Here is a 27,793-nt window from a genome sequence, read left to right on the forward strand (position 1 = left end):
TGTCATTTCAACATGCGGGGTCTAATAAAAGTTCGAAATACTTGGGTTCTATTATCTCTGTCCCTTTTACACTGTTAGCAAAAAGAAACAGACAAAAAAAATAAGTTAAAACGACATTCAACAGTATATTCACGGTTTATAATAGACCCCCGAAAAACTTCAGACCGCATCGTTCCAAACCACGTACGAGTATGAATTCTTAATAATTAATAAATAAAAATAAAGTTTAAGATTTCATAAAAACTGATAAAATACTATATTTTAGGTATTTTATTGTACAATTAAAATAACGAACTCAAAAAATACACAGATCATCACGCAAAATTAATTATTTTACTTTTAAGAATTTCTACCATAGTTGACAAATAGTACGTATCCGCAATTCGGACCGTATCCTACAAAGATTTTTTTTGTTGTCAAAGTTGGCGATTGAAGTGTCAGTTAATGTTTGTTATTTCTATATTATTTTACTGGAATTTATTATTACGTTTTGTTTTTGTGTTCCATTGCGGTAATTAAACTTAATTGTTTGTATATCTTAAGAAAACATGAGTGCAGGTATTAAGTGATGAAGAAGGATTACATTTTTCAAGTTGTCTAATAGGTATGTTCTCACTGCGCTGAGGTGAAAAATGTTGTGTACTACACGAGATCAAAGTTATTTACATCTCGTGCGCTTTTGAGTCCCTTACTACGCTCAAGATTCTAAATTAGATTCACTCGCTACGCTCGTGAATCTATTATAGAATCTTTCGCTTGCACGGGACTCAAATAAGCACTCGAAGAAATATCAAACTTTGATCACTTGTTGTACAAATAACTATTTCTCAAAAATGAACGGCAAAGTCGACGTTGCCGGTTAAAAAATAGGTCGCGAAGTGTGTAGTTTATGGTCATTCTAAAAATTAAAAAGGTAAAAACATTGCAGTCTCGATTTCGGGACTGCAATGTGTTGCGGGACTGTAATTAAAACTTTAAATGGCCATATCAAATGAAGGCATAGGTCCATTAAACAGCCAAACAGATGATCAGCACTTATTATTATAATGTTGGTACCGCGACTATTTAGGTGTCTCAAATACGTTGGCGTATTTTCAGGAGAAAAATACACTGCTTTTTTTTAAAGGCGGCAGGCAAATCTTTTTAATAGTTTTACTTTTCTCTGCACGTCCGTTTAAAACGAATCCTCATTCCTCAGCCTGCAAGTAGCTACTTCCGAACCTCGACAATAATGTACTATTGTGGTCCGCTTTTTACAAATGGCGCCATTATAGATTTCCATATCAACCCTAACAATAGTGTCAAATTCTTGTTTTTTTTTTGTTTTGAATGATGACCTCGCCTGTGTTTTCATAGAACAAAACTAGAAACGGGAAACCTATGCTGATGCCATCTATAAAAACCTTTGCAGTTGCCAACCATTGTCAAGTCAAACGGATCAGGGTGCGTTGCCAACTTGCCATTCGTTTACGCTCCGTAGCGAACGAAACTATGGAAGAGTGATAGAGACACAAAGCGTTTCGTTATAGTACCGCCGCCGCGATTGTCACCTTGGCTAGGCATAGGCACCCTGAGGTTCGCTCTTTAGCTTGTAAGTAGGTATGGCTTTTTGTATTGTACGAAGGTACATTGCGGGTGCGGTCGGACCGCACTATACTAGTTTTATTTAAAAATATAAGATGCGAATTAAATACTTTACTTTACTTTAGGGTTTTGATTGACTATGGAAGGGCCACTAAAATAAAAGTACGAAATTTAATACAAAATATACTTTAATTTCATACAAAATTACAATAATTTCGTTTCAATAAATACGTCTCATATAAAACTCCTTTGGTTTAACAATTTATTCCAAAGAATAACCAAATATGATTAATAACATTAGGTTTTTAAACATCACGTAAATCATTAATATAAGGCAAAATAAATATCAAATTTTCGCGTTTACCAATACTCGACTGGGCTATATAGACTAGAAAGTACAAAATATGATTGTGTGATGAAAGTAGTTAACACAATAATATCTAACATGGTATAGGGGGTTACGTGGCACATGAAATCATATTCGAAAATTAAATAAACTTAGAGTAACAATTAAAGTAGAAAAGAGAGGTTACAAATATGGCACAGAGGAACTGTCGAGTGGCGAGCGCTCACTTTTCTTTGGGTTTCTTTTCCTTCTTGCGCGGCGGCGGCACCGGGGCATCGCCCTCCTTCTTGACGACTTTCTTTACGACCTTCTTTTTGGGGGCATCCTTAGGTGCCTCCGCCGTGGTCGGGGTAGAGGGCGTCTCCGCGATAGGGGTGGAAGGCTCTGAGGTCGGCGTAGAGGGCGCTTCCGAACTTGGCGTACTGGGCGTAGCGGGTGCCGCAGCGCTAGGGGTAGCGGGCGCTTTCGAACTTGTCATAGATGGTGCCGCCGCACTTGGAGTAGCGGGCGCTTCCGCCACTGGCGTAGTGGGTGCCGCCGCGCCTGAGGTAGCGGATGATTTTGTGATTGGCGGAGCTGCTGCCACAGCACTAGGCGTACCGGGCGCTTCTGCGATTGGAGTAGCGGGTGTCGCCGCGCCCGGCTTAGCGGGCGACTCTGAACTTGGCGTAGATGGCGCCGCCGCACTTGGCGTAGAGGGCGCTGTCGCGCTTGGCGTAGATGGCGCTGCCGCGCTTGGCGTAGAGGGCGCTGCCGCGCTTGGCGTAGAGGGCGCTGCCGCGCTTGGCGTAGAGGGCGCTGCCGCGCTTGGCGTAGAGGGCGCTGCCGCGCTTGGCGTAGTGGACGCTGCCGCGCTTGGCGTAGAGGGCGCTGCCGCGCTTGGCGTAGAGGGCGCTGCCGCGCTTGGAGTAGCGGGCGCCTCCGCGCTTGGCGTAGAGGGCGCTGCCGCGCTTGGCGTAGATGGCGCTGCCGCGCTTGGCGTAGAGGGCGCTGCCGCGCTTGGCGTAGAGGGCGCTGCCGCGCTTGGCGTAGAGGGCGCTGCCGCGCTTGGCGTACAGGGCGCTGCCGCGCTTGGCGTAGAGGGCGCTGCCGCGCTTGGCGTAGATGGCGCTGCCGCGCTTGGCGTAGAGGGCGCTGCCGCGCTTGGCGTAGAGGGCGCTGCCGCGCTTGGCGTACAGGGCGCTGCCGCGCTTGGCGTAGAGGGCGCTGCCGCGCTTGGCATAGAGGGCGCTGCCGCGCTTGGCGTAGCGGGCGCCTCCGCGCTTGGCGTAGAGGGCGCTGCCGCGCTTGGTGTAGTCGGGACCACGGAAGATTCTATTTGTGCAGCAGTGGACTTCCCCTTAGGCTTGACGCCGATCTGCGCGAGCGACACCGGCGAGGCGGGGGTGGGTGCGGGAGGGTCTGTGGGAGTGAGTTCCGCGGCGATGATAGACTGCGCGAGCGCCGCGGCGTCCTCGAGCTCGGAGTCGGGCGTGGCGAGCGGGTCGGCGGCGGCCGGCGGACTCAACTGCAGCTTTTCCACCTTCTTTCTGCGCTCGCGCTCCTCCGCTACAACCAAATCCCCTTTATTCTCTCCTCGTATTAGGCGTGGCGTTAGTATGGCGTCACATTAGAGAGCAAGCTCGGTTAGGGCCTGGAACAAAGTCGAGGGAAAACAGAGCGCGTGTTAGAGAAACTGTGCGGCGGAAAGTTAGATCGGTGTCAATTTAGCGGAGATCTGAAGCGCATTACAAGGATAATCATCAATGACTTCGGTGACAAGTTTTATTATCGTTATTAAAACTAAGTTCTACAAATGAAGTGTATTCTGTGCGCAGAAAAAATAAAAGAAATGTGTGTCACGATGACGAATGATTAAGCATTGAAGAATGCTCCTTGCAATGTGTGAAACATGTAAAGCAAATAAAACAAATTTGAGGTTGCAGCACTTTGTCCATCGAAAGTGCAACAACCTGGGATGAGTGAAGTGCATCACGCAACATGCAGCCAAGTTCACTCTGCAATTTGAGCAGTATTCGACTAGGTACTATTGCAGGGTAAATACGGCTCATTCCACCGTCGCCTCAGCCTCGCGCGGAGAATCTGAAGTTACATTCGATCCCAGAATAGCGTCCTGAGTCGTTGACCAAACGTATTTCATCCACTTGGACTCAACCCAACATCCGCTAATAAAATGACGTCGTTTATTCGAATTTCAAGGGCGGTGAGATTCGGAATGATCGATCTAGGCATAATAGGTGTGTGCGAATTCTGGCAATATTGCGTCGGTTCCAAGTGCAAGTTGTTAAATTACCTGATCTATCAAAGCCGCGTCTCTTGCGCTGCCTCCTCGGTAGCTGGGTGAAATAACAACGAATTTTGAAACGTATGCTCAGTAAATCAACATAAAACCAAAATCATCACAAAACGGCACAAAAAACATGTGGATGCATCGCGTTGTGGATCGAGACGTTTAGGAGGCGCGACCGAACAAGGATTCGCATTCGGACCGGATCATGAAACCGTGAAACCTCGAAACAAAGATATACCAATAGCCCATGAAAATAGTACGGAACCGAATGAGTAATGTTTCCCATAGCAATTGACTATGAACATTTAAAGCTGACTGAAATGATGTCCGAACTGTTGTTACAAATATTTTACTCAAAGTGAAATTTGGAATAACATAAAGGCGCGATCAATTAATCTACGTAATCTTACAGCCGATTTTCTTTTTAACGCGATCCTCATTCTTCGCCACGTGCTCGATCCGCGCCTCGTTTCGATGCGGCTACACATAAAACATTAGTAGAAGTCTAGAAAACTGCAAAATGAACTAGATGAGAGTGCAAAGCCGTTATCGCAGCCGTCCGGGTCTACTCACATTTAGCGGCGGGGTCTGCGGGCGCGTCGTCCTTCGACGGCGTGTTGGCGAGCGGCGGGCTGTCGCTGAACGCGGAGGTCGCGTCCAGGGTCTTCTCCGGGGTCGCCGGGGCCGGCGATGCGGGGGCCTCCGCCGCCGGGGCCGGCGACGCGGGGGCCGCGGGGCCTGCAGGGGCCGCAGGGGTGGCCGGGGCCGCAGCGAGCAACGCCTCCGCGACGGCGGGCGCTTCGGCGACCGGGGTGGACGGCTCCGGGGTAGACTTTGGCGTCGCCGGCGGTGTAAGCGGAACTTCGGGTTTGTCAGTCTTCTCTTTGATCTCCTCTTTGGGAGGCTCGGCGGCCGGCGCCGGCGCCGCTTCAACGGGGGCCGCCGCTGCGGGAACTATGGGCGCTTCAGCCGCGGGGGCGGGCGCGGGGGCCTCTGCCGCGGGAGATATGGGAGTTGGTTTACCTGCCGCCTCGGCGACCGGCTCCGCTGCCGGGACTTCGGCGGGCTTGGCCTCCGCCGGTGTTTCGGTGGGCTTCGCTTCCGCCGGGGCTTCCACGGGGGCCTCTTTAGGCGGAGACGGTTGTTTAGGCGCGGGCTCTTTCGGAGGCGAGGGCTGTTTCGGCTCCTCTTTGGGAGGCGAGGGCTGTTTCGGGGCCTCCTTGGGAGGCGAGGGCTGCTTCGGCGCCTCTTTGGGAGGCGAGGGCTGTTTCGGCGGCGAGGGTTGCTTCGGCTGGTCCTTGGGCGGGGACGTCCTCGGCTGGTTGAGGGTCTGCGAGATCTTGGCCCAGATGTTGTCGAAGGAGTCTGCGCCCATGTAGTCGATGTTGCCGGCCTCCCAGCCCTGGCGGCGCGTGAGCTCGTCCAGCGCCTCGCGCGCGGCCGCGCCCGGCACCACCCGCGCCAGGTTCCCCGCCACTCCGCTCTGAAATAGAACGTTACCTTATCAGTAGCTTTACTCCGAGGCCAAGCTCGACCGATAGAGTGAATAGGGAGGTTGGTTAATAAAAGTGGCGTGCTAAATACACTAGTCATACGGAGCATGCGAAGCTTTGTCAAACTGTAAATAATTGCGATTACCTGGCGGGTCCGTGATATTTTGAATGATGAAGTTTGAAGGCGATACATACCTGACGTCTGACTGAAGGGATGCACTTACTTGAGTTGCGTGGTTTTCGAGTGCTTCGTCCTCCGCTTCTGAATCTTCGGGGGTCATATACTCTGGCGATGGAGACGGCGACGGGGTGGGGGGTATTTCGTGGGAACAGATCTTTCGTCCGTACGAATCTATAGTGGATATATGTTTAAGATAGTAATTGTCGTACGGGTGCCTCGGTTTTATATCCTCATGATCACAACTTTCGGTCTCGGAGGCATCGCCGTTCATGTCTTTTATCGCCACCGGCACACCGGCTTCCCCGTTTCCTCTTTCGTTATCATACTCTATGTGAACGTGATGTACTATGTGAACCCGTGAAGTGTCTACTTGCGTGTGATCATAACCCTTACTCCACTGGGAGTTAGATGATTCGTATGGCTGGTCAGAATGGCTATGATCATGGTGATGATGGCTCGTGTGATCGTAGTGATGATCATGAGGATACTGTGCGTGAGTTTGCCCGTCACTGTGGTGGTTTTCACTATGATGACGGGGCGGGGTTTCGTGATTCGTGAAAGATTGACCTGCCTCATGTTGATGGTACCAGCCGTGGCGTTCGTCGGTGTGATGGATGTGAGTGTGAGAGTGGTCCCGGGAGTGATCTGTATGGTGGTGGCTGTGCGTGTGGTGGTGGGGTTGGTTGTGCCAGGGGGTGTGGTGCTGGTAGCCGGCGGGCGGCTGCCACGCGTCGGTGTGTGCCGGTGCTTTATATTCCCACGCGTAGTCTCTCACTGCTCTGTGATCACCCGACACTTCCGGGTTCGGATGGGGCGGGATGTTTCCTTTGTAATTCTGCCAGGGATCGTAGAAGTCTGTGAGGTCAGGTTTGTCTGCTACCGCTTCGTCTTGGAGTTGTGCGTCCGGGTGGTGCCACCGGAATTCAGATCGCGGGTCCAAGCTGGGCTCGTAATGTTGGGCGTCCGGAGGGGGCATCGGGGGGGCCTCTACCTCAACGTCCTCAACCTATCGGTTGAAGTGACAAATACTCAGTGGGGAGGCATGCACACACGCTTGAACTAAGCTTCGCGAACACGACACACGGAGCTTTGTCCAAGCGATTATTAGTTGGTCAATACTGACCGCGTGACTAAACAAACATACGGATTTCTTTTTTCAAATATCTATTTGTGAGTTCCTGTAATTGGCTCTATATATCTATTTAAGATTCCATTGTCATTTAGTTAGCTGTTGGATCTCCTTATGTAAATAAATAAATAAATAAATAAATAAATAAAAAGTTCATAAGCTTTCGGCGATATTAAAGAACACATCATCTATTTGTAGTTACAGTTAGGTAATAAGACCTGTTAAAAAAGCAAACATTAAGACGGGTATTATATCTGTATATTTATTAGTCAACGCGGTAATTTCACCAAAATACCAACACCAACTATATCCCAAACATTGACAACTTCAACAATCCGTGCAGCAAACAGGCTTAAAAAATGTTAGTATTTTGGGGAAATATTATCACAGCATAAAAGAAAAAAAAACGGTGCTAAGGAATAGTGCACGAAGCTGATGCAAGCGGTAGGTATTTAGTCACTCAACAAACAAGCACTATGCCAAAAACCTACAGTCTAAACTCAAACTTGTGCATAAGGTTGTGTACATATGTCTGATGCGTCTATTTATATAATTCTCACCTCTGAAACACTAACGTCCTGGTTGGAATGCTTGGAAAACATGGTGAACAATTAAGATCGGTGTTTGGTGTGGAAATGGGTCGGTTTACTGGACTCGTGAGTCGGCGGTTACGGCCCACCGCGAGGGATCGATTGCAGTGTCATTCAATATCGAGATGCACATGAGTGTGCAGGATGTTACTGAATATGTATTACCACTATGTGTATAATACGGTAGATAATAGCATTGATTGTATAAGATGTGTATAGTCTAAGACAGCTAATGTACCTACATTGTGCGGCAACTCTGGTTGTCATCAGTTGCCAAAAATATATGGTACAGCTCCATCTTTTTCGGCTATAAAACTCTGGGGCACGATTTTTTCTTAGTCTTTACACATCAAATACAATTCAACGATTTGACACTGAGTCCAGAAAACGGATTTTGCACACCAGACCCGAAACATTTTTAAACATTTTCTAGACGGCGAAGTATGTGTCAGGTTTTGAGAAGGGGTCTCAGACTTCACACTTAGGAATGCAAATATTAGATTGTCAACAAACAGTACACGAGCGCAAATTCTGTGGAACCGGTATATTTTGTTTTATATTTGTTTTTCTTTTGATTGCGTCAATGCTTTTAACTATCCAGTTTGTATATAACCTATAGCTACATACATAAGGTACATTGTAGGTACATATATACAATAAAATATCTGCATTACCTACGTTATTAACGTGTGGATTTTATCCTTCTCACCACATATTTCCTGAATCATGATCTAGTGACATAGGTAAAGTTAAAACACATTTTTTGACGACGATCATTCTAGTCGGAATGTGCTGCATGGGCTCTTATCTAATGTCAAATAATTCAGCACTCTTCCCATGCTATAACAGTTATCAAAACATGAAATATGGAACCTACAAGTAGCTTTTTTTAACATGGGCACAATAAGAAACATTATGCATCATTAGATAAAGATTTAACAATAAATCCCTAAATGTTTACTACACTCTATTTAAGCTAAGTCTGCACCAACTTGGCAAACGACAATGTGTGGTACGCTACTGTAAGCATCAAATGGAAAATAACTAAATCAAGGTTGATTTGATAGGCCATTAGGTTAAATTTAAATGAAAATATGACACGTATATAATGGCGCTGTCACACTTAATCACTGTCTGGACGGTATAAAGTTAAGGCTTCGTCACACAGGCGCGTTTTCCGGGCGCGGCGTGAGCGGGCGTGAGTGTTTTATATGTAAACCCCGCTCGGAAAACGCGCCTGTGTGACGAAGCCTTTAGCTTAGACGGCGTCTATCAATATACATAGAATAATGTTCGCCAGACCATAGAGAAAAAAATACATAGAGTGCTCACTCCATACATCAGTTTTAGTACCAAAAAGACTATTAGCATCTAGCATCGAGTAGCGAAACTATCAGTACTGCTACTTGACAATAGATGTAGCACCGACCGGAAAGTCTTATGCTGTTGAGATAAGACTTTCCGGTAGGTGCTATATCTATTGTCAAGTAGCAGTACTGATAGTTCCGCTACTCGATGCTAGATGTAGACACTGAAATTAATAGTCTGAATTGATGTATTTTTTTTTTTTAATATTTATTCATTTAAAACTTATGCTAATTTGATTGATATACAATGGTAATTATCCAATTTATGCTTAAATACTAGTACATTCATAGATTCAACTTAAAATAAGTAAAGGTCATGTTAAGAACTATAAATACCGGACAAATGTGTATTTTCTGTCGCTAATGGAAATTTGATAACTATGGATAATTTGTATGGAGTGAGCACTCTTGTCTTACTATATTTCTCTATGGCCAGACTTACCATGGTAGTGTCGAGCTGGTGGTGCACCTGGCCCACGAAGAGGTCCCACCACGCCTGCAGCAGGCCCCGCAGGTGGCCGGGCGCGGACACGGAGCGCGTCTCGAAGTTGTACGGCTGCAGCCACGGCTTCGCCGCGCCGATGAAGTGGATGATCTTCAGGTCTTGCCCGTAGCTGGAAAGTGTGGGGATAGTTATTGAGAATTGGTTTTAAAGTTACGACATTTTATTCCGTTGACTTTAAAATAAGTCACCCGGCAGGGTTGAATAAGGACTATTAAGACTGATAATCAGAGATCGGACAGATTGACGTCATTGCTCGCAATAATGTGGACATGACTCCAAATTTGATTAAATAATTAATCATTTAATTAATTATTTACCTGAGATTTAATTTTGTTCCCTAGTCAATAAATAGCACTTAAATATATTTTTGATATAAAACATTTTTATTTTTTTTATTTTTTTAAATAAATTTACATTATAAGAACTCTTTGTGTTATTTATTGATTAGGAATCAAAATTAAACCTCAGGTAAGAAATTAATTAAATGATTAATTATTTAATCAATTTTGGAGTCATGTCCACATTCTTGCGAGCAGTGTCGCAAATTTGTCCGATCTCTGCTGATAATATACGCTGGTGGCCTAGCGGTAAGAGCGTGCGACTTGCAATCCGGAGGTCGCGGGTTCAAACCCCAGCTCGTACCAATGAGTTTTTCGGAACTTATGTACGAAATATCATTTGATATTTACCAGTCGCTTTTCGGTGAAGGAAAACATCGTGAGGAAACCGGACTAATCCCAATAAGGCCTAGTTTACCCTCTGGGTTGGAAGGTCAGATGGCAGTCGCTTTCGTAAAAACTAGTGCCTACGTCAATTCCTGGGATTAGTTGCCAAGCGGACCCCAGGCTCACATGAGCCGTGGCAAAAAAATGCCGGGACAAACGCGAGGAAGATGATTAAGACTGATAATAAGAGTCAACATTTCCGGCTGACGGTGACCCGCCCTGATGGGTCCCAAGTTCAAAAAAAAGCGACGTCTAAGACAGCTTGAGGGCAACATCGATTCCAGGTGTACCCTCGAGTAGGTACGCAGGTCCCGCGACTCGTACACAATTTAAAAAAGGATTTTTTTTTTAAACTTAATAAATAAAGCTGGTCAAGCAAATATTGTCAGTAAAAAAAGGCGCGAAATTAAAATTTTCTATGGGACTATATCCCTTCGCGCCAATCGCGCCTACATTCTTCAAATTTGCCGCCTTTTTCTACTGACAAGATCTGTTTGACCATCTATAGAAAAACAATGCCATACTGTTTGAGTGCCGGCAGGTAGGAGTAGAAAGCAGCTGAGGTGACGTTGTAGAGGAAAGGCAGATGCTTGTTGATGTCGCCGCGCGCCCAGTCAGAGAAGAACGAGTTCAGCAACCCTTGGTCGCCACCTGACAACATCATTTGGAGGTTGAAAGAAAACTATGTGACTAATCCACAGAAAACCGGTGGTTGCTCTGTGAACTAATCAATTAGCCTGAATGCTTACCTCTATAACACCTATATTTCTAAAGTTTTTGGTTTTTGTTTCATTTGTCCGTTATTTGTTTTAATCCTACTAGATTTTCAGGCCTGCCTAGTGCCTATTACATATTTATTATTGGGGTGTTGTGGGCCTTTGAGTGCCACGTCAGCCAAGCAGTGATCTATTGTGACGGCCCTTTAAAGTTCACTACTAATGCCCGTTGAATCCAGGAAATTTCAGATTCTTTGGGCTGTAATGCTCTATGCTATGCTAATGCCTATAGTGCCTACCTATAACTCATGGACTTTTGAACACAACATCCGATGTTGACCGTTTTATCGCCCACACATTGAAATGGCCATTTCTAAACCTTATTGCGATGACATAAGGACTGTTGTTATTACTGTGTTGGTACAATAGGGTATTTGATTTTTTTTTATTAATAGTAAATATCAGTCGATCAGGTTTGTTTTGAGGATGAAATGTCTGTATGGGCCGCTTGTCTTAAAGCAATACAAAAGTACAAATGATGGCCAAAGTCTGGCACCCTCACAGTACTGACTAAAAGCTTCGAACAAAATGGCAAATACATCGTGACGTCACCAATGTAACGTCAGAAGCCGTTCTTGATGTATGGGAAACAAGAAAATTGCGATTTTGTCGGTGAAATATTGCGTTTATGTATATTGTTGCTTTACAATATTTTTTTAAATAAAATGTAAGGAATTGAATGATACCATATTTTTTTCCTATTTGGAAGTTAATTTTTTTTTAAACTTTAAGGTCTTTTATTTTTTTATTATTCCTATATATTTTTTAAGTTTCCAATGTATTGTGATAAATTGCTCATTTTCTATCTATTTAACTAGATTTTGTTATAAAATTCAACATGTGTCAACAATCCTATTATTACAAGCACTTATTGAATAACAAATAGCGACAACTTTTCATTTGTCAAATAGCTTTTATCGTTTGGCAGACGAGTAAGTGGCGCTAATAGCACAGAATAAATAATAGTACTAGGTACAGAAGACTCACTCTGTAACAAAACGCGTCTGTTACGATCAGCACAGATATGGCCGCTAGGTGGCGACAGCGCCACGCGCGGCTTATGGCTAGCCACCAAAATTGGTGTCGAACGGATGTACTTTTAGCTACCTGTAGCAAAGCGACGAAATCGCGGAGTGAGCCACGCCTGCTAATAGTTAATGACAAGGGGGTGATACTTGATAATTTATCTGGGAATATAAATGGCGCTATAACCTATTACAGAATCTTAATGTGTCTGGACAAGCGACGAGCGATATTGCGATCTATTTCAATATAAATATTTACAGTCCAAAAATATGCGTATGTCTAGCTGCCAATCATAGTGACGACAGACGATATGCACCTAGAGTGATATTTCTAGATAGTATAAACAAGATTGATACTGGCACTGCGTCACAGCGTCCGATAATAGGATGCAACATATATATTGTCGGTCCATTGACTATCAATGACACTCCTTTGACCATAATCTTTACGTTTTACTGACGTTGATCGAATCGTAATGTTTCTTGTTTAAACACATTTTATTAGACATTATTTATATCGGAGGTGTACCTACCTAATATGTTTTTCTACTTGATCTATATTTCTAGCAAAATTGGAATCTCATCCAATTTCTTCGGAATTGGAATTGCAAAAGTCGAAAGACAACCTTAAATTTGTCTTTGTACGTTTGTAGTTCCTACCTAGTGTAGTATATAGTATATACAGTGTAGTATAAGCATCTTCTTTAGAAACCCCTGGAGGCGTGACGACAAGGAGAACCAAGGTAAGAAAAAGTCGTGTTTTTTTCACTTTCTTCCCTTTCCTTAACCATAATTTGTTGACAATAAAGCTTCTCAAAATTGTCCGAATAAGAACGGGTAGGTACGTGAAAAGTTCTTGAACTTTGGATCATAAAGTTATAGTTTGTCAAAGGACTGTCCCATTTCAAACATAGACAGAAAGAATCATACTAGCTTTGTCTTTCACTAGTACTAGCACCCTAAAGAAAAGGATAAGTATAGTTTTTTGTGTTCTTATTTACTGCCAATTTGGTTTGACCAGCTATATATTACCGTCAAAACTGCCGCGCTCCTGCGCGAACTTGATAAGCGCGTCGAAGGTCGCCGTGGAAGGGCTGTAGACAAACACGCCAGAGTTGAAGCAGTCGGGCCAGCCGACGTCAGGGGCCGCAGAGAGCTCTTCCCGCTCGAACAGCTCATCGCAGTTCTGTACCACCTGCAAAAAGTTTCGAGTTCAGCTTCTGATCTGATCAAACAGTTTCTTCTAATATACCTACCTTCGTCACACCGTTAACTGACATTTCGTAGAATAAGAGCAAGAATAAGAAGAATATGCTTCCGATAAAATATAGTAAAAGTAAAAGAGACTGCAGAAATTATGGTTTTCATAATTGACAGCGAATGCGTTAAAAAAGTAAGAAGTATCGCGTGGGAATAATACAATGATTAAATGACTACTACCAGTACTACCTAATTACTGTCATGTTATGGCAATAAAATTATTAGTTTTACAGCTACATTAAATAACTCTATGTTCTCTTCAATTAAATTGTTTAATTTTCCGGTTCGCATCATCGAGTTCGGCTTTCACGAACTTTCATATGCATGTTTCCCAACACGCTACGATAAAATATTTTATTTTTGTGCTACTTAATTATTATGCCAGCCAATAACATGCAATGCAAATACGCATCAACTAATGTAAAGAAACTAGTATTCGTTTTAGGGTGGAGAAATCTTCGTACGGTAAGCATCCATTCATAAAGCACATCAATTGTGATATTATTTCGTATCACGAATTGACACTCCTAGTACCTATATACTTTAATAGGTAAGGTACGTGAGCTAAATCCCACGTGTGTGTAATGAGGAACATCGTACGACTGAAACAAGATAAATATTTAGCGCACTCCTAACAACACTAATGTCGCACGTGAACGCGAAAACACAAGCTGTTTAAGAAGCCTTTATCTGAGCGCCGATATAAGTAGATGACATAACAACCCGCGATAAAAAAACGTAGCAAGTCAATGAAACTGAAACACTATCTCATTGTTTGTTGTTGGAACCGAAACGGTAGGTAAATTAAATAATGCACACGCATCGAAGTCATGTTTTTACCTAAAGTCTATTTTTTTATTCCGTAGACTAAAATGACATTTCATAGTATGAACATCATGTGTCATTTCATACTATGAAATGTCATTTTAGTCTACCGAATAAAAAAATAGACTACATCATTTTTGTTGTTTCTTAATTAAACGCCTGAAACTATTAGGTATGTCAGAAAAATTGGGTCAGATTCTCAGACACGGTTGACCCAAAGACTTTCTTAGACGAGTATATGTAATTCCACGCTTTCTGTCACACATGTGCTATATGAAAATCATAGAATGAAAGTGTAAATGTTTGGAGCAGGTCCAAAAAGTCGGGAGGAAATATGTGGGCCACGGTTATGCAGGCCGTCATCTCGTGTTAGGCTAACATCCACATCCGGTAACATTGACTTTCTTATCATCTAAACAATTGCCTGTCGAAATAGACTTTACGATTTTCGTGTGATTTTAAGAAAAAAACAGAGCGGTTGTAGCGAATAGGTAGCCTTTCCTATCTGTTAATCATCGATTTAATCCATGCCTCGCATTCCAAGGTATTGTACAAATATATTATGTGATTCACGTGTGTCTGACCCTAAATTATCAAAGTATTGTAGCGCCCAAACAGATACATTGATTTCTATTAAGATTTTTTTGTTTCACCAATTTCAAATGTCTTCGTTGAAAAGTTTACATTATTTTAGTAAGTTTTTAAAAGGATCTCAAAGATTTTTTGTGATATCATGTTTTAGTGAGGATTTCAAAACATAGGTATCATTTTTATCACTGTTTTAAAATTTAAATTATGAAACAAGCTGTTGTTCTATAAGTTAAATTTCCTATAATGTTTCATGGGGTTTCCTCATCCTAATAGATGCGACTTAGGTATTAGGTACCGTAATTTGCATGATTTTATGGCAAGATTAGTAAGAGAAAGTTACTGATATGAATCCTTTATCTCTCATGTATAAAATAATAATAGGTAGGTATTGACTGTTGCCTGGGTAACGCAAATAATGTATAAGTACTCTGTTATCGTCATGGCGTTATCCTCATACTATCATAGAAGTTAAGTAGGCGGCTGGCAGATACAATGCACTGACTTTTGTATACGATATTACGTAATGCACAAGCTTATCGCAATAGTCTTAGGGCCAGTTGCACCAACCACATTTGACAGACTGATCAACGTCAGCCGGCGCGCCCCAGCGGTTTACTATGAAACTTTCCATACATAAAAATTTAGCGAACTCTTTAACGATACGAACAGTTTGGTGCAACCGACCCTTAATGAGGTTAATGAGTATCGCCTTTCCGTTTCATATGTCATCGCTCGGAGGGTAAAAGAAAAAAATACAAGCGCATGTAGGTTACGTTATTTTAAAACAGGAGTTAAGTAATAAGTATCCTTCCAAACCCCTTTTCCCAAAGCGCAGTCTCAAAATGGACATGGATGTTTGGATAAGACGAATAAGCCAGTAGTTATGTTTTAGGGTTTGTTTCTAAAAAGTAAGAAACCGTTTGTCCTTGATTTTGTAAGAGTAGTTAGGTACTTGTTAGTATCACAAATTTATACCTATACTTAATTCCTTAAACGAGATGGGCTTCAGCTAACAGTACCAACTTACCAGGGTATCAGCGTCCAGGAAGACGCACTTCTCGTACTGCGTGAGCCCCCAGCAGTGGATCTTTGTGAAGGTGATGCCCAGCTCGGGCCGCTGTAGCAGCGCCAGGTGCGCCGCGTCGCGCGAGTCCAACACATCCACGGTCACCACCTCCGTGAATATTGCGCGGAGACGTTCTCTGTGGAATTAACAAAATATGATTTTTACGTTTGGAAGAGAGGTAAACTTTTGAAATCCCTATTCTGCAAATGGTCATTTGTACGAGTGAGGTTTTCAATGCTTAAATTCAGAGGCCCATATTTATTAAACTTCCTTCTCTACAGATTACCATGCCATTCTGAAAACAGTTTGATTAGCTTTGGAGTTTATGTTCGACGAACGGAGCCCTCGTAAATATTAAAAGTACTTACCTACTCAGGGAAAAGCGTGTAGCACGCACTCACAATAAATCTTAATCTATTTTGTAGAGATTTAAAATGAATAGGTTGACTAACGAGGTCCTTGCTTACTCGGTTAAACAATAAACATCGCTGTAGCTTTACTCTCTTATAAAAATACCTACCTAAAAACATTCTTTTCTAACGGCATACAGAAAATAACTTAAATTTGACCCTGTAAAACCCACTACTTTGAAATATACTTAATCAGGTAAGTACTTGCACTGTGCTGTGACATTTGAAACATTCAAATGCTCATTAGTCACTCACCTAATTAATTCTCATTGGAGAAAATCCAAAATCCAGCAGGAAATCATTATCCCAAACAGCATTAATTAAATTCATTCATTAATTTTCCATTATTAATAAATTAGTCTGGATATTTGGGAGGCAGTAGCCCATCCGGATTTGGAATACTTATTTATATCACGTGCCTCGGTTTGCAGCGAGAGAAAGATAGTTCGTTGGCATTTTACGCTACAGACTCGATTTTTGACAAGCCACGCGCCTGTAGGCGATAACGAGCGAAGCCGGAGCAGATAGTGTGCTGTGCTGGCATCGGTATTGTAACTGAAATCCACTTGGAAATGAATAGTGTATCACCTCATGGCATCAGTAACTGATGGTGTGATGAGGACCACGGTGGAGTGCGTGGAATTAACGCGGCGCAGGGAGTGTGCCAAGACCAGTGCCCCCAGGCCGTAGGAGTCGTTTGTGGCCAGCGTCACCCATGCTCGTTCTGTGGACAAATACATACAATACGTTAAACAAGTATTTGTTGAAAGGTAGCCTGGGGGAATTCCAGGATCGCGACCAGACAATTCGCTACACTGTTGCTACTGAAGTTTGAGCTCCAGCGAGATCAGATGATGTGTTGAGAAATTCAGCCTGATCAGGATGTAAGTGTGGAAATCGAATAAATTGGAGTTTTTTCGCTGGTTTGCTAATTGGAATAAGCATATTTAACGTGCACAATATTATCAATTTTAATCTATGAAAACCAATGTTCTAATCCATCGAACTGTAAGTACCTGACAGCAATTTATCAAAATTCTAAAATGCTAAAACCTAAGGCTTGCTGATGTATTGTTAAGTAGAAATTATGCTAATATATTTATGTTTGAACATGATTGAGGTTTATTCCTGTTTAAGTGGGCGTAGCGTAGGCCTGCATTCAATTCAAATAGGAGAGCCCGTTATTTATACTGAGTCTGGTTTAGTAGACAAGGTAAGTATTTGAAGTATGATCCTAACTGCACCCTTGTGTGTGTATTAGTAGTAAATATTATAATTATAAGAATACAACAGAACTTGAAATTATTAGCTACCTACTAGCGACCCGCCCCGGCTTCGCAATCTATTAAAAAAAAAGCGGCCAAGTGCGAGTCGGACGGACGGAGTGGTAATGTACATCATATATTTTTTTTAGTTTTGTCATTCTCTTATTTTAGAAGTTACAGGGGGGGGGGGACACACATTTTACCACTTTGGAAGTGTCTCTCGCGCAAACTATTCAGTTTAGAAAAAAATGATATTAGAAACCTCAATATCATTTTTGAAGACCTATCCATAGATACTCCACACGTATGGGTTTAATGAAAAAAAAATTTTTGAGTTTCAGTTCGAAGTATGGGGAACCCCAAAAATTTATTGTTTTTTTTTCTATTTTTGTGTGAAAATCTTAATGCGGTTCACAGAATACATCTACTCCAAGTTTTAACAGTATAGTTCTGATAGTTTCGGAGAAAAGTGGCTGTGACATACGGACGGACAGACAGACGGACAGACGGACAGACAGACAGACAGACAGACAGACAGACAGACAGACAGACATGACGAATCTATAAGGGTTCCGTTTTTTGCCATTTGGCTACGGAACCCTAAAAACGCATCGAAATCCGTTGCGTCATACATAGGGGCAGACAGACAGCGGGAAGCGACTTTGTTTTATACTATGTAGTGAAGATATAATAGGTTGCGTGCCACAAATTTACTCCATCAATCGGTTCAGACTAGCATAGCTGCATAGTGAGTGATAGAATGATAGAGTATGTGCGGAAAGAGAAGAGTCATGGAATGTATGGGGCCCAATACATTCCACAACTCTTCTATTTCCGAGCAGATTCTAGACGCGGTATAGATATGAGACGTAGGTACCTTCCAAGTGCATACTTCCAAGTGCAGATGTTCTACTGGTTTCATTTTATTCCTCAGTTATATAACGATTTAAGAAAAACATAAAATTTTAGCGTCCGTAATATATTATATATCTACATAATACAAAGTACTTATATATCCAATTCAAGAGACCATTATATAGAAAGCTTTGTAGGAACCTGATCTCTCTTCAAAGGAATCCCGAAAATATTCCAAAATAAAACGCTGGGCTTGTTTTGATTGTTGTTGAGACAACGCGCATTTTCAAGGTTGAAACAGAAGTTTCATAATGTCAAAATATTTTAAAAATATTTACTTACGCTTTTAAATTTAGCCGTGAATTACAACATTGGATTCTGATCATCACCGCTCTCCTTAGGTGCCAAAGACGCAGATGTCTGAAATAGCTGGAAATCGCGTTTTAATGGAGTGTTACGCAAATCTGTATTTCTGCGTTTTCGACTTGGGCTAGGATATTTAATGCGTGTTTATCTTCCTGACTGCGTAGGTCCTAGACGTAGGAAGTTGGCATGTGGACGGGATTGGCGCCTAGGTGCGTTTGCGCACAATTATTCGCTGTCAATACCAACACGTGTAGAATTAACGGTCATTGAAATTGAAAGAATAATTGAAGCTTGATTTATTAGTTGATCAGTTTCTTTTTTATTAAGCTTTTACATATCTACATAATTATGATCTTTACAATCCAACGGGTATAGTACCTACAACTTGAGAAAAATTCAAATTACTTATAAATTGCTACTAATTTTGATACACTGGCTAAGTAAATCTAGATACAGCTAGCATACGGTTTCAAATGAAAACGACTGTACAAAACATTTACTGGTAGGTATATTTAAAAACATATTATAATGACATCTAACTACATGTTTTCGTTGTAATGCCAATTGGACAAGATGTTAATGTTTTAATAACACTTCAAACTTTATTTTAGCGAGGTTTGACAATCGTAAAAAATCAGATGACCTTTTGATTATATTTTTTACAGAATGCACATGTTTAACGTCTAGTCAGACGTTTAGTATTCTGAAAAGCATTCACGTGAATAATGTGTTGAAGTTTGTGGACGTGGGCTACTCGCATGTAATAGGCAAGTGCCGCACGCTGGTCCGAAATAGCGCGACACAAATAAAATTGAAAATAAAACCACTGGATAGCGTCAGATACTCAGCGCTGGCTGACGACGCCTTTGCATTCCACAATTAAACCGATAAACACATCAGTCTTCTGGGCTCAGCCTACGCTTCGTTAGACGACCACCACATGCAACTGTAGCGCCAAGTGTCAACGACTCATTTCAAATCGATTTATCGACAGATATTGGAATCATACAGGCATACATCTATCTATTCATAGATAGGATTTATGATGAACTACGTCAACTCTGGAAGTCTGGAGCACCAACTACTGAAAATTTTATTCGTAACACACAAACTAATTTTGGCATAGGAAATGCCGCCAGTCGAGGCTAAATTTTAATGACCAGGAATCTGCACCCACAAGATGTTTGTTTTTGAAATTTTAACTACGCATAACGATTTTCTAATCTCCCAAGGTTTCAGTCATTAAATCAGATTTCGGCAGTGAAAATATTATTTTGACGCTAGGTACTGAATCGCGTTGTGAATATTCAGAATAGTTCGGTAAAGTAACGCTTTTAGACAGTTGCTGATCTATTTATTAACACGAAGCATGTCAAAAGGAACCCGAGCAAGGCACTCGAGAGTAGACGCAGGATCAGGCGTGGGTCGGGAGCAATGTCCCTGCGGTTTCTATTTAGGTGCGGCCGGTCTGGCGGGATGGGACCACGCGGGCAGTCGACCGCTAAACGGAATAAAGGAATGCAATCGAAAACCCATTCATCTTCAATATTATGCCGCCTGTCAGTAAGATGGACAAATTAGGAATAAATTAAATTTGTAATAAATATGAATATTTATTGATTGCTGGTTTACATTCGTTAGTGATCCATAACAGCATACGCTAACTGACGTGAGTGTTCTGGTTGCGTTACTAATGTCTAAAATTCATATACCTCTTAGGTTTCAGCAACGCCGAAGCCACCGACCTAGTGATCATTGTATAGGTTATAGAGAAAGTAGGGTAAAGTAGGTAGACAAGTACCGGCAGTGGCGGATTTCCCATAAGGCACAGTAGGCTCGAGCCTAGGGCGGCGAGATATTAGGGGCGGCAAATTGTGACAAAAAAATCGCTGATGATAACAAGAAATAACTTAAAATTAGGCCAGGCAACGAATTCTCAAAAAAAGGTATAGAGGGAAATGCTTGGAACACAATTTTTGACTTCGTAACTTTGTTTGAACTAGTTAGGAGGTGAACATATCAAAAGTCCCCGGCCGTAGCCCTTGAGCCGGGGGAAGAGGGAGGTTTGAAGTTCCTATTTTTCGGTTTTTCGCGTATATCTCGGAAACTATGCGTTCTAACGACTGATCATTGTACAAAATGAAAGCTGATTAAATTTGCTACAAGTTTTATTTAGTACAGTTTTTCGATATCTTGAGGGCCCTCCACAGTTGTGCGCGAATCGCGGCGCGAAGCCGCGAACGCGAGTGTGGCGTCGATTTCACAGATTGTTCACGCCTTCGCGCCTTGTTCTCCGTTTTTTGTTGGTTTTTCGGCCAGCGTCAAAGGAGGCGCGAAGCGCGAACTTGCAAGACTCCACAATACACACTAATTTGGCTCATCAGTTGCAAGATAAATATTAATTCTATTATATATAGCGGCTATATTTTACGGTTTTACAACAAAACAAAATGGGAAAATAGCTACAGCAAGTATGATGCCTTAGATAAATGACAGTTAAACTCGATCAGCTGATGCTTTTCAGCCATCTTGGCCCGAACTAAACTGCGAAATCACCGAGAAGTTTGCGAGTGTGGGTCATACGTCAACGTCGCGATATGTTCGCTCGGCGAAGTCGCGCCGCGATTCACGCACAATAGTCTGGAGGGGGGCTTGTATAGGGCCCTCCACACTCGTGCGCGAATCGCGGCGCGAAGCCGCGAACGCGAGTGTGGAGTCGATTTCGCAGATCTGCTACACTGTTAAAATCTTTCGGGTTCCTTTCCTCGTGAGCACCGTGAATATTATTGATGGAAATTTAATGCAAAATTATAGACATTCAAGAGCGGCTATCTCAAAAACTAAACAAGATACTGAAGATACCTATCGAAAAACTCGACTGTATAAAACTTGTAGCAAATTTTATCAGCTTTCATTTTGTATAATGATCATGTCACAACGATGCATAGTTTCTAAGATATTATAAGCGAAAAACCGAAAACCTTTTGAACCTTGGAACCTTCAAATCAAACCCCCCTACCCCCGCTCAAGGGCTACGGCCGGGGACTTTTGATATTTTCGCCTCCTAACGAGTCCAAACAAAGTTACTAAGTTAAAAATGTGTCCCAAGCATTTCCCTCTATACCTTTTCGTTGCCTGACCTAAATGTAGTCAATATGATGAGTGCTGATGCTGAAGGGGCGGCTACAGGGTCTGAGCCTAGGGCGGCAAAGACTGCAAATCCGCCACTGAGTACCGGTAATCTGACAATGCGCTGCTTTCATAAGTGGTCGTTAATATTTTATGGAGGTTGGACAATGCCCTGAATATTTTTAATGAGTTACTCTTATTTAATTACACAAACGGGTCTACCGCGATATAATTTCATTGTTTTTACCTTTAATTACGACGTTTCAGCTGAGTTGCACCAGCTGTGGTCACGGAAAGACTGACGTCCCAACAAATGTCATCGGAGATATTAATAAAACACTACTAAACTACCCGAAATTAGTTAATAAAAATGTTCGGGGTAGACAAAGAAATTGCAGCTACCCGTCAAAGTTTAATGTTTATTGTCCACGGCACGACACGCAACACTCACAGTATCCGCACACTGGTCCGAAGATATATCCGCTGGTTTCAACATACAATAAAATGGTATAATATGGTATATAGGTAAAAACAATGAAATTATATCGCGGTAGACCCGTTTGTGTAATTAAATGTGTACAAAACGCGAGAGTTTAAAGAGTTACTCTTAGTTACCATGCCCTAACTTATGTGCATATTTATCAATTACTAATAGCGTACCTGTCGGAATTTATACTCACATTGACAATTTTTACAGTATTTATAGGAAACATTTCTGTAAGTTATTTTCACTGTACCTTATTTGCAAACTTGCACACACATAATAATTATAGACACAGGCATTCATAGATAGTGACCGCCAATAAATTTTAACGACCAACTAACTATCGCGATCGTAGATTGGAATTAATTGGGATTCGTTTTTTGGGATCCGAGTGGGTTTTCTGATTAATAAAACAGCGATCCTTTAAAAAATAACCATAGAATTTGAATAGGCAGTGAAAAACAAAGCATTACCTTATGAAGCATGTTAATTTTCGTCAGCAAGAACAAAATTCATCGTCAAAGAAGCAAGAGTGTTGGAGGTTGCACGGTTGGTCTACTCTACTAACTGTCCTGGGCATTTTTTCTGATTTGTTTCTTATTTTGATTATGGGGTTTAATTAAAGACATGTAAATTTGTCTTCTAGACATGACACCGTTTGTTGCACTTGACTTGAGTGTGGGTATGTATCATCGGCGCCAGACCAGCCGCAATGCCCGCAATCGGGTCGAATAGGACTGCGGCCGGGGTTAAATATCAGTGCAACCGCAACCTCCTGCGAATCCTACCTTAAGTTAATGCGACAATAGATCCAATGTTTTTTAGTAATTTATGATAATTATTACACAACAGACCAAAATTTCGCATTTCAGGAATATCGGAGAAAGTATCGGGACCACTATATTTATGTGTTACAGGTCTACATACCTATTGATATTTTGAAATGTTTAAGTTAATAACTATGGAAAGATGCGTCGCGAAATGACAAATACAAATTGTACATACTTTTTAAGGGTAGATCAGACTGATCAGATCACAAAGATAACAACGATCACAGTTATTAAGAATAAACAAATATTAAGTAGTGAGGGAGATTAGGATTTTGACATTTCTAGGTGAACTTATGAATGAAACTACCCACTGAGGCACTGACAGACTGCATGGTTCTTCAAAAATGTAGGGGTCATATCAGTATCTACGAACGGTTTTAGGAAGTATTTGGTTGTAGTTAATACAAAAATTTGTCAAAAACATTATCTGCAGCCTATGCGTATAAACTTAAAGTCATGGTCAAGACCATTCGCTAAATATAATAAGCCTCTATGATAGTGTTGTTGATTAAGAATGTGTATAGCAGATAGCGTGTGTTTATTTACTCGTACTGCACTGTGTGCCGCTTTGCGTTATCTTTAGAGAATAAAATAAAATTAAAATCATAGTTCATCTATAAATAGTTACATTAACCCGTGTATGATTTATTTCGTGTAAGTAGCTACTTACCTAAGTAGATTATACCAAATACAGATATAAATAGAGATTCTTCTATGTAAGTAGTCTATAGGCAAATTTTATCTTGATCTAAATTTGCCATGGTCAAAATTAAATGACTTCTTTTTCGGTCAAAATTATTTAATTCAACATTTTTATAGCGGGTAGGCGGAAAAATCTAACACATACAAACGTCGCATCAAATAAACTTAAGTATCAGGCCGAAGAAATCATAAAATTGGATTAATTTTAATTGAATAGAAACCTATTCATTACAAATTACTCAAATTAGACGGGATTGGCGGTATTTATATTTACCAGATATACATGTACCTATACCAATATACACATATACTTACGTGACGGAAATTATGTAGGTACATAACTTAAAATTCTTGAATAAGTTATCTGGAATTGGATGTAATTCTTATGTAATACAAATATATAGACCACTTTTAAGTAAGGTGTACCTAACCTTAAATCAATATTTATTTAAAATAATTAGGTAAGTAAGTAACAGTGTTGGGTATTCAATTCAATGCGATTTTTTGGATAGTAAATACAACAACACTTGCCGAGCATTTTTTTAAGAAGATACCCTATATTTTAACGAAGATAATACGATAACCTCTACTCAATACAATTTATTTTTCAGGCTTTCAATCATAGATTTTTTTAAATTTGAAGAAAATTGTATATTTTAGGAAAGTTGTATATTTGGACGTAAATAACATGCTGTCTAGAATAAAAAAAATGGTTAAAAGTTATTAAGGACTCACTTGACATTTTGAAGCAGGGTGTAGTTTCGCGTGTGACAGTTTAAGTCACCTCTAATATCACGAACTACACGCGCACTCCGCGCAGCACTCGCAAATGCATGCCCGAAGCGTGCGCGAGCCCCTCGGAGCGCCGGTCACCGACACACGCATGCACACATGCAAGGCTGTAACGTCATTATCTACGCACACTAGCAAGTTAGTAGCAATGTTTACATCAAGCAAAATTAAGCGAACAAAGCTGGTAAATAATTAAACTGAGCAATAAAAAGCAGGTAAACATGCCAATATAGCTAAAGTTGTAATTTAATTAGTAGAAAATGATGTCTTATCAATAATATTCAAAGAATGACAATAAAGTTTCGACGGTTGGTTAATTTAACTCTGGCAGCACTGGCGCTCATCAGCAGCATCAGCTGTTCCGCGGGATCGATAGATGTCGGTGGGAGTCGCTTTATTTTCGACATCGTACAATACACATATAACTAACTATATCATAACGGTATCCGTAGTAAAATCACTTTGCTACCCAATGCGCTAGTTTCTTTCATGGTCCGCGGTCTTTTTGATGTCATCGTTCGTAAACCCGGGTCGATGAACGAATTCGGTTTAAAGATGACGAGAAAATTATGCAATGCGAATTATATTGACGCATCCTTATTTATTTATGGTGGTCCGAAATAAATCACGGCCCAAAATGCGTGAAATTCCGTAAAGGGCAGGGTTGTGCTGTTGTGTTTGTTTTCGGTGTTTCGGTGGAAACGATGGCTAATTCTCCAACGAGCATTGAGACGCAAATAGACAGTTTCTTGGAGCAATTTAAGAGAAGTGCCTCTAAGGCGATGGAGGAGCGAATAGAATGGCCTGACGGTCCATCCCCTGGTGCGGTGGTGAAGTCTCGCAGCAGCTGCTTCGCGCTGGACTCTGCAGCTGGTGAGTCTATTTTGAATGGTCTCTAGTGGGTGAAGCTCTTCTAAGTACGCTTAAATAAAAAAGCTCTTGAAGATAGCATCAGTAAACAAAATCAAGTTAAGTTGTTGATAATTGAGATAACGATAACAAAAATACTTACATAGGTACTTGAATGACTCATGCCTACCTTGTATTAAATTAGATTAGGGAAATAATATTTTTCCAAAATTGCAGTACGTACACTACGTAAGTACTTGGCTCCAAATTATCTTATGACATGAACAAACCAATCGTAACGATTTTTTTGTTCCAATTTATGGCCCACAGATAAATAAACCACGTAAGTACCTACTTTTTTTTTTATGCCAATTTGGGTATTTAATCCGAGTATCCTTCAAACTTTAGATAGATTTCAATTAAAATGTTTCATGTTGTGTTCATTGTGGATCATGTGTGGATTTCGGACAAGTAGCTATCTACTTGAGCTAGTTGAGCTACTTCATAACAAACAATGGGAGGGCTCTTGATCAATTAAGTATTGAACGTTTAGATAACCCAGTAAAAATGTAGGTACTTTATTATTAGTTGGTAACGCACAAAGGAATCGAGTATCGCCTCGAATTAGGGCATCGTCCTCGGAAATCCGATAAACGAACTTTGCTGACAGGATTCATATTAGACAAAACAGGACAAAACTTAACGATGTCCAATTACTAAAACCTCACTAGGTGCGTATCAATAAAATTTAGTGTTTTTTTTGTAAAACAGTAAATGGGGCATTATCTATGAAAAGGGACCTTGTTGTCGATGGCGCTTACGGCGCACAGCGTCGCGCGGCCTTGTATTTATATCGGAGCGTCGTTAATAATGGCGTAAGCGCCATCGACAATAAGGTCCCTTTTCATAGATAACGTCACAAATGAATATTAGGTAAATTCATAATAAGAAAGGAATAAAATTTACATACCTAAATCATTTTAATTGCAGTTTTTATCAAAAATGTCATCGAGTCCGGTCTTCAGTCCTATTTCGCACGCTACGTGAAGGTTCCGCAATTGATAATTAATTAAACCCACGCGTTTCCATCTTTCTATTCGATTCTAATCAATGTGATATAATTATCTACCTACATATACTTAAGCTTGATAAGTCCTATTTACCTATTTAAAGTTACTTTTTAGAATTTTTGTTATTATGTACTTATGTCATGTCTGGGAAATCCTGAAGAAAGGCCAGGTCAAGAGCACCCTAAACCGGCGAGTGTGTATGAGGAATGTTATGAAAGTAACGGAAGGGAAAGACATATCGTAGCAAATGGAAATCCGTGGTCTCTGCCTACCCCTCCGGGAAATAAGCGTGATTATATGTATGTATATCATGTCTGGTGTGCCTTTTATGTGGGATAATGGTGCCCCGGATATTTGGGGAGGCGAGTGCGGGATCCACGACAGGAAGTCAACACACTCTTTTGTCCGTTCTATGAATTGTAAGATTTGTAAGGGTACATCGAGCACACGCTGCTGCCTGCTCCTGTCCATGCCACGGGGTGCATGATGTGCAGAGATTGCAGAGACAGTGTCCGCGTTTATGTACTTAGGGAATCTTATAGCTCTGGGCTATGGGGTACAAGGATGGTCTAACTTTAAAATGAGATTCCAAACGTCTGCCGAAATAAAATCCACCATCCACCATCACCCATTAGGGGCGACGTTAGATACGGACATGGCTCAAGTTGACATCAATGGTGAGGGCTAGTTTTAGAGAGGTTTCAATAAATAACGAAGGTATTCTTTGTTAATGTCATTTTATGTTGCTTAATTCACGATGACGTGACTAGTTTACGTACTTACTGTTTTAAATTAAAATATTCCTTATAAGATAATATAATATACGTTTTTGTCTCTTTATTACAAAACGTAAGCTGATTCAAAATGCCGAGGTAAAAATAAGCCCTCATACGCAGGTAATGTAGGTATTATTATTTGTTCCGCATCGTTACAGACCCTCTTGGTTGGTTTTATATTATTTTTACTCTCATATCACCTGCCTACATACGTTTTCCGTACACCGAAAGTGTCGCCTATGGTGATATTGGACAATATTGGTGGTAGTGTTACTTTTTGTTTAAAATGCGAACTCGATCACCAGCACCATGATGTCCATGATTCGTGTAAAAGCATAAAGGTTTAGATACCTATTAAATTCACCTAAAACTTAACCATTGTATTCTTCAGAAAACCTCGCATGGAATTATACGTATTCATTCATTCAGCATAATACGTTTTGGAATGTGGAAAAACAATTCTGTAGGTCCATTATCCTTTCCGCCGACTTGTATAGTTACTTATTGTGTAT

General features: G+C 41.3%; 2 protein-coding genes across 5 annotated transcripts in view; one reads left to right on the forward strand and one right to left on the reverse strand.

Annotated features, from left to right (window-relative positions):
- Positions 1-1,754: 1,754 nt before the first annotated feature.
- LOC134647308 (sialidase-like) lies at positions 1,755-24,684 on the reverse strand. Of its 4 annotated transcripts, none has more exons than XM_063501600.1 (11): positions 24,530-24,684; positions 16,752-16,887; positions 15,715-15,889; positions 13,044-13,206; positions 10,735-10,861; positions 9,423-9,594; positions 7,584-7,613; positions 5,938-6,900; positions 4,794-5,703; positions 4,224-4,266; positions 3,338-3,478 (listed from the first exon to the last, which is right to left on the reverse strand). In XM_063501600.1, exons 1-10 carry the CDS (start codon positions 24,534-24,536, stop codon positions 4,232-4,234), a joined length of 2,718 nt encoding a protein of 905 aa, XP_063357670.1. In that variant the 5' UTR covers positions 24,537-24,684; the 3' UTR covers positions 3,338-3,478; positions 4,224-4,231. The 4 variants fall into 4 exon arrangements, with proteins under 4 accessions (XP_063357673.1, XP_063357670.1, XP_063357671.1 ...); XM_063501601.1 differs by having other exon boundaries at positions 3,338-3,563; XM_063501603.1 differs by lacking the exons at positions 4,224-4,266; positions 7,584-7,613 and adding an exon at positions 1,755-2,291 and having other exon boundaries at positions 3,234-3,478.
- Positions 24,685-25,182: 498 nt separating this feature from the next.
- The window catches only part of LOC134647318 (guanine nucleotide exchange factor DBS-like), a gene marked incomplete at its 5' end in the record, with an annotated part of 129,990 nt that continues 127,379 nt past the window's right edge, over positions 25,183-27,793 (forward strand). Inside the window, one exon of the mRNA XM_063501621.1 lies at positions 25,183-25,459. Coding sequence (XP_063357691.1) covers positions 25,183-25,459 — 277 coding nt within the window. The remainder of the gene's footprint in view (positions 25,460-27,793) is intronic.

This window comes from Cydia amplana, chromosome 4 (genome assembly GCF_948474715.1).
Source record: "Cydia amplana chromosome 4, ilCydAmpl1.1, whole genome shotgun sequence".
Lineage (NCBI taxonomy): Eukaryota > Metazoa > Arthropoda > Insecta > Lepidoptera > Tortricidae > Cydia > Cydia amplana.

What these genes read in the sequence shown, in the direction of transcription:
- LOC134647308 (XM_063501603.1), bottom strand. An exon ending in GGAGCGCGGCAGTTTTGACG is followed by an intron (nt 10,862 to 13,043) that starts GTAATATATAGC and finishes TGATGTTGTCAG; the next exon opens with GTGGCGACCAAGGGTTGCTG. An exon ending in TACCTGCCGGCACTCAAACA is followed by an intron (nt 9,595 to 10,734) that starts GTATGGCATTGT and finishes CACACTTTCCAG; the next exon opens with CTACGGGCAAGACCTGAAGA.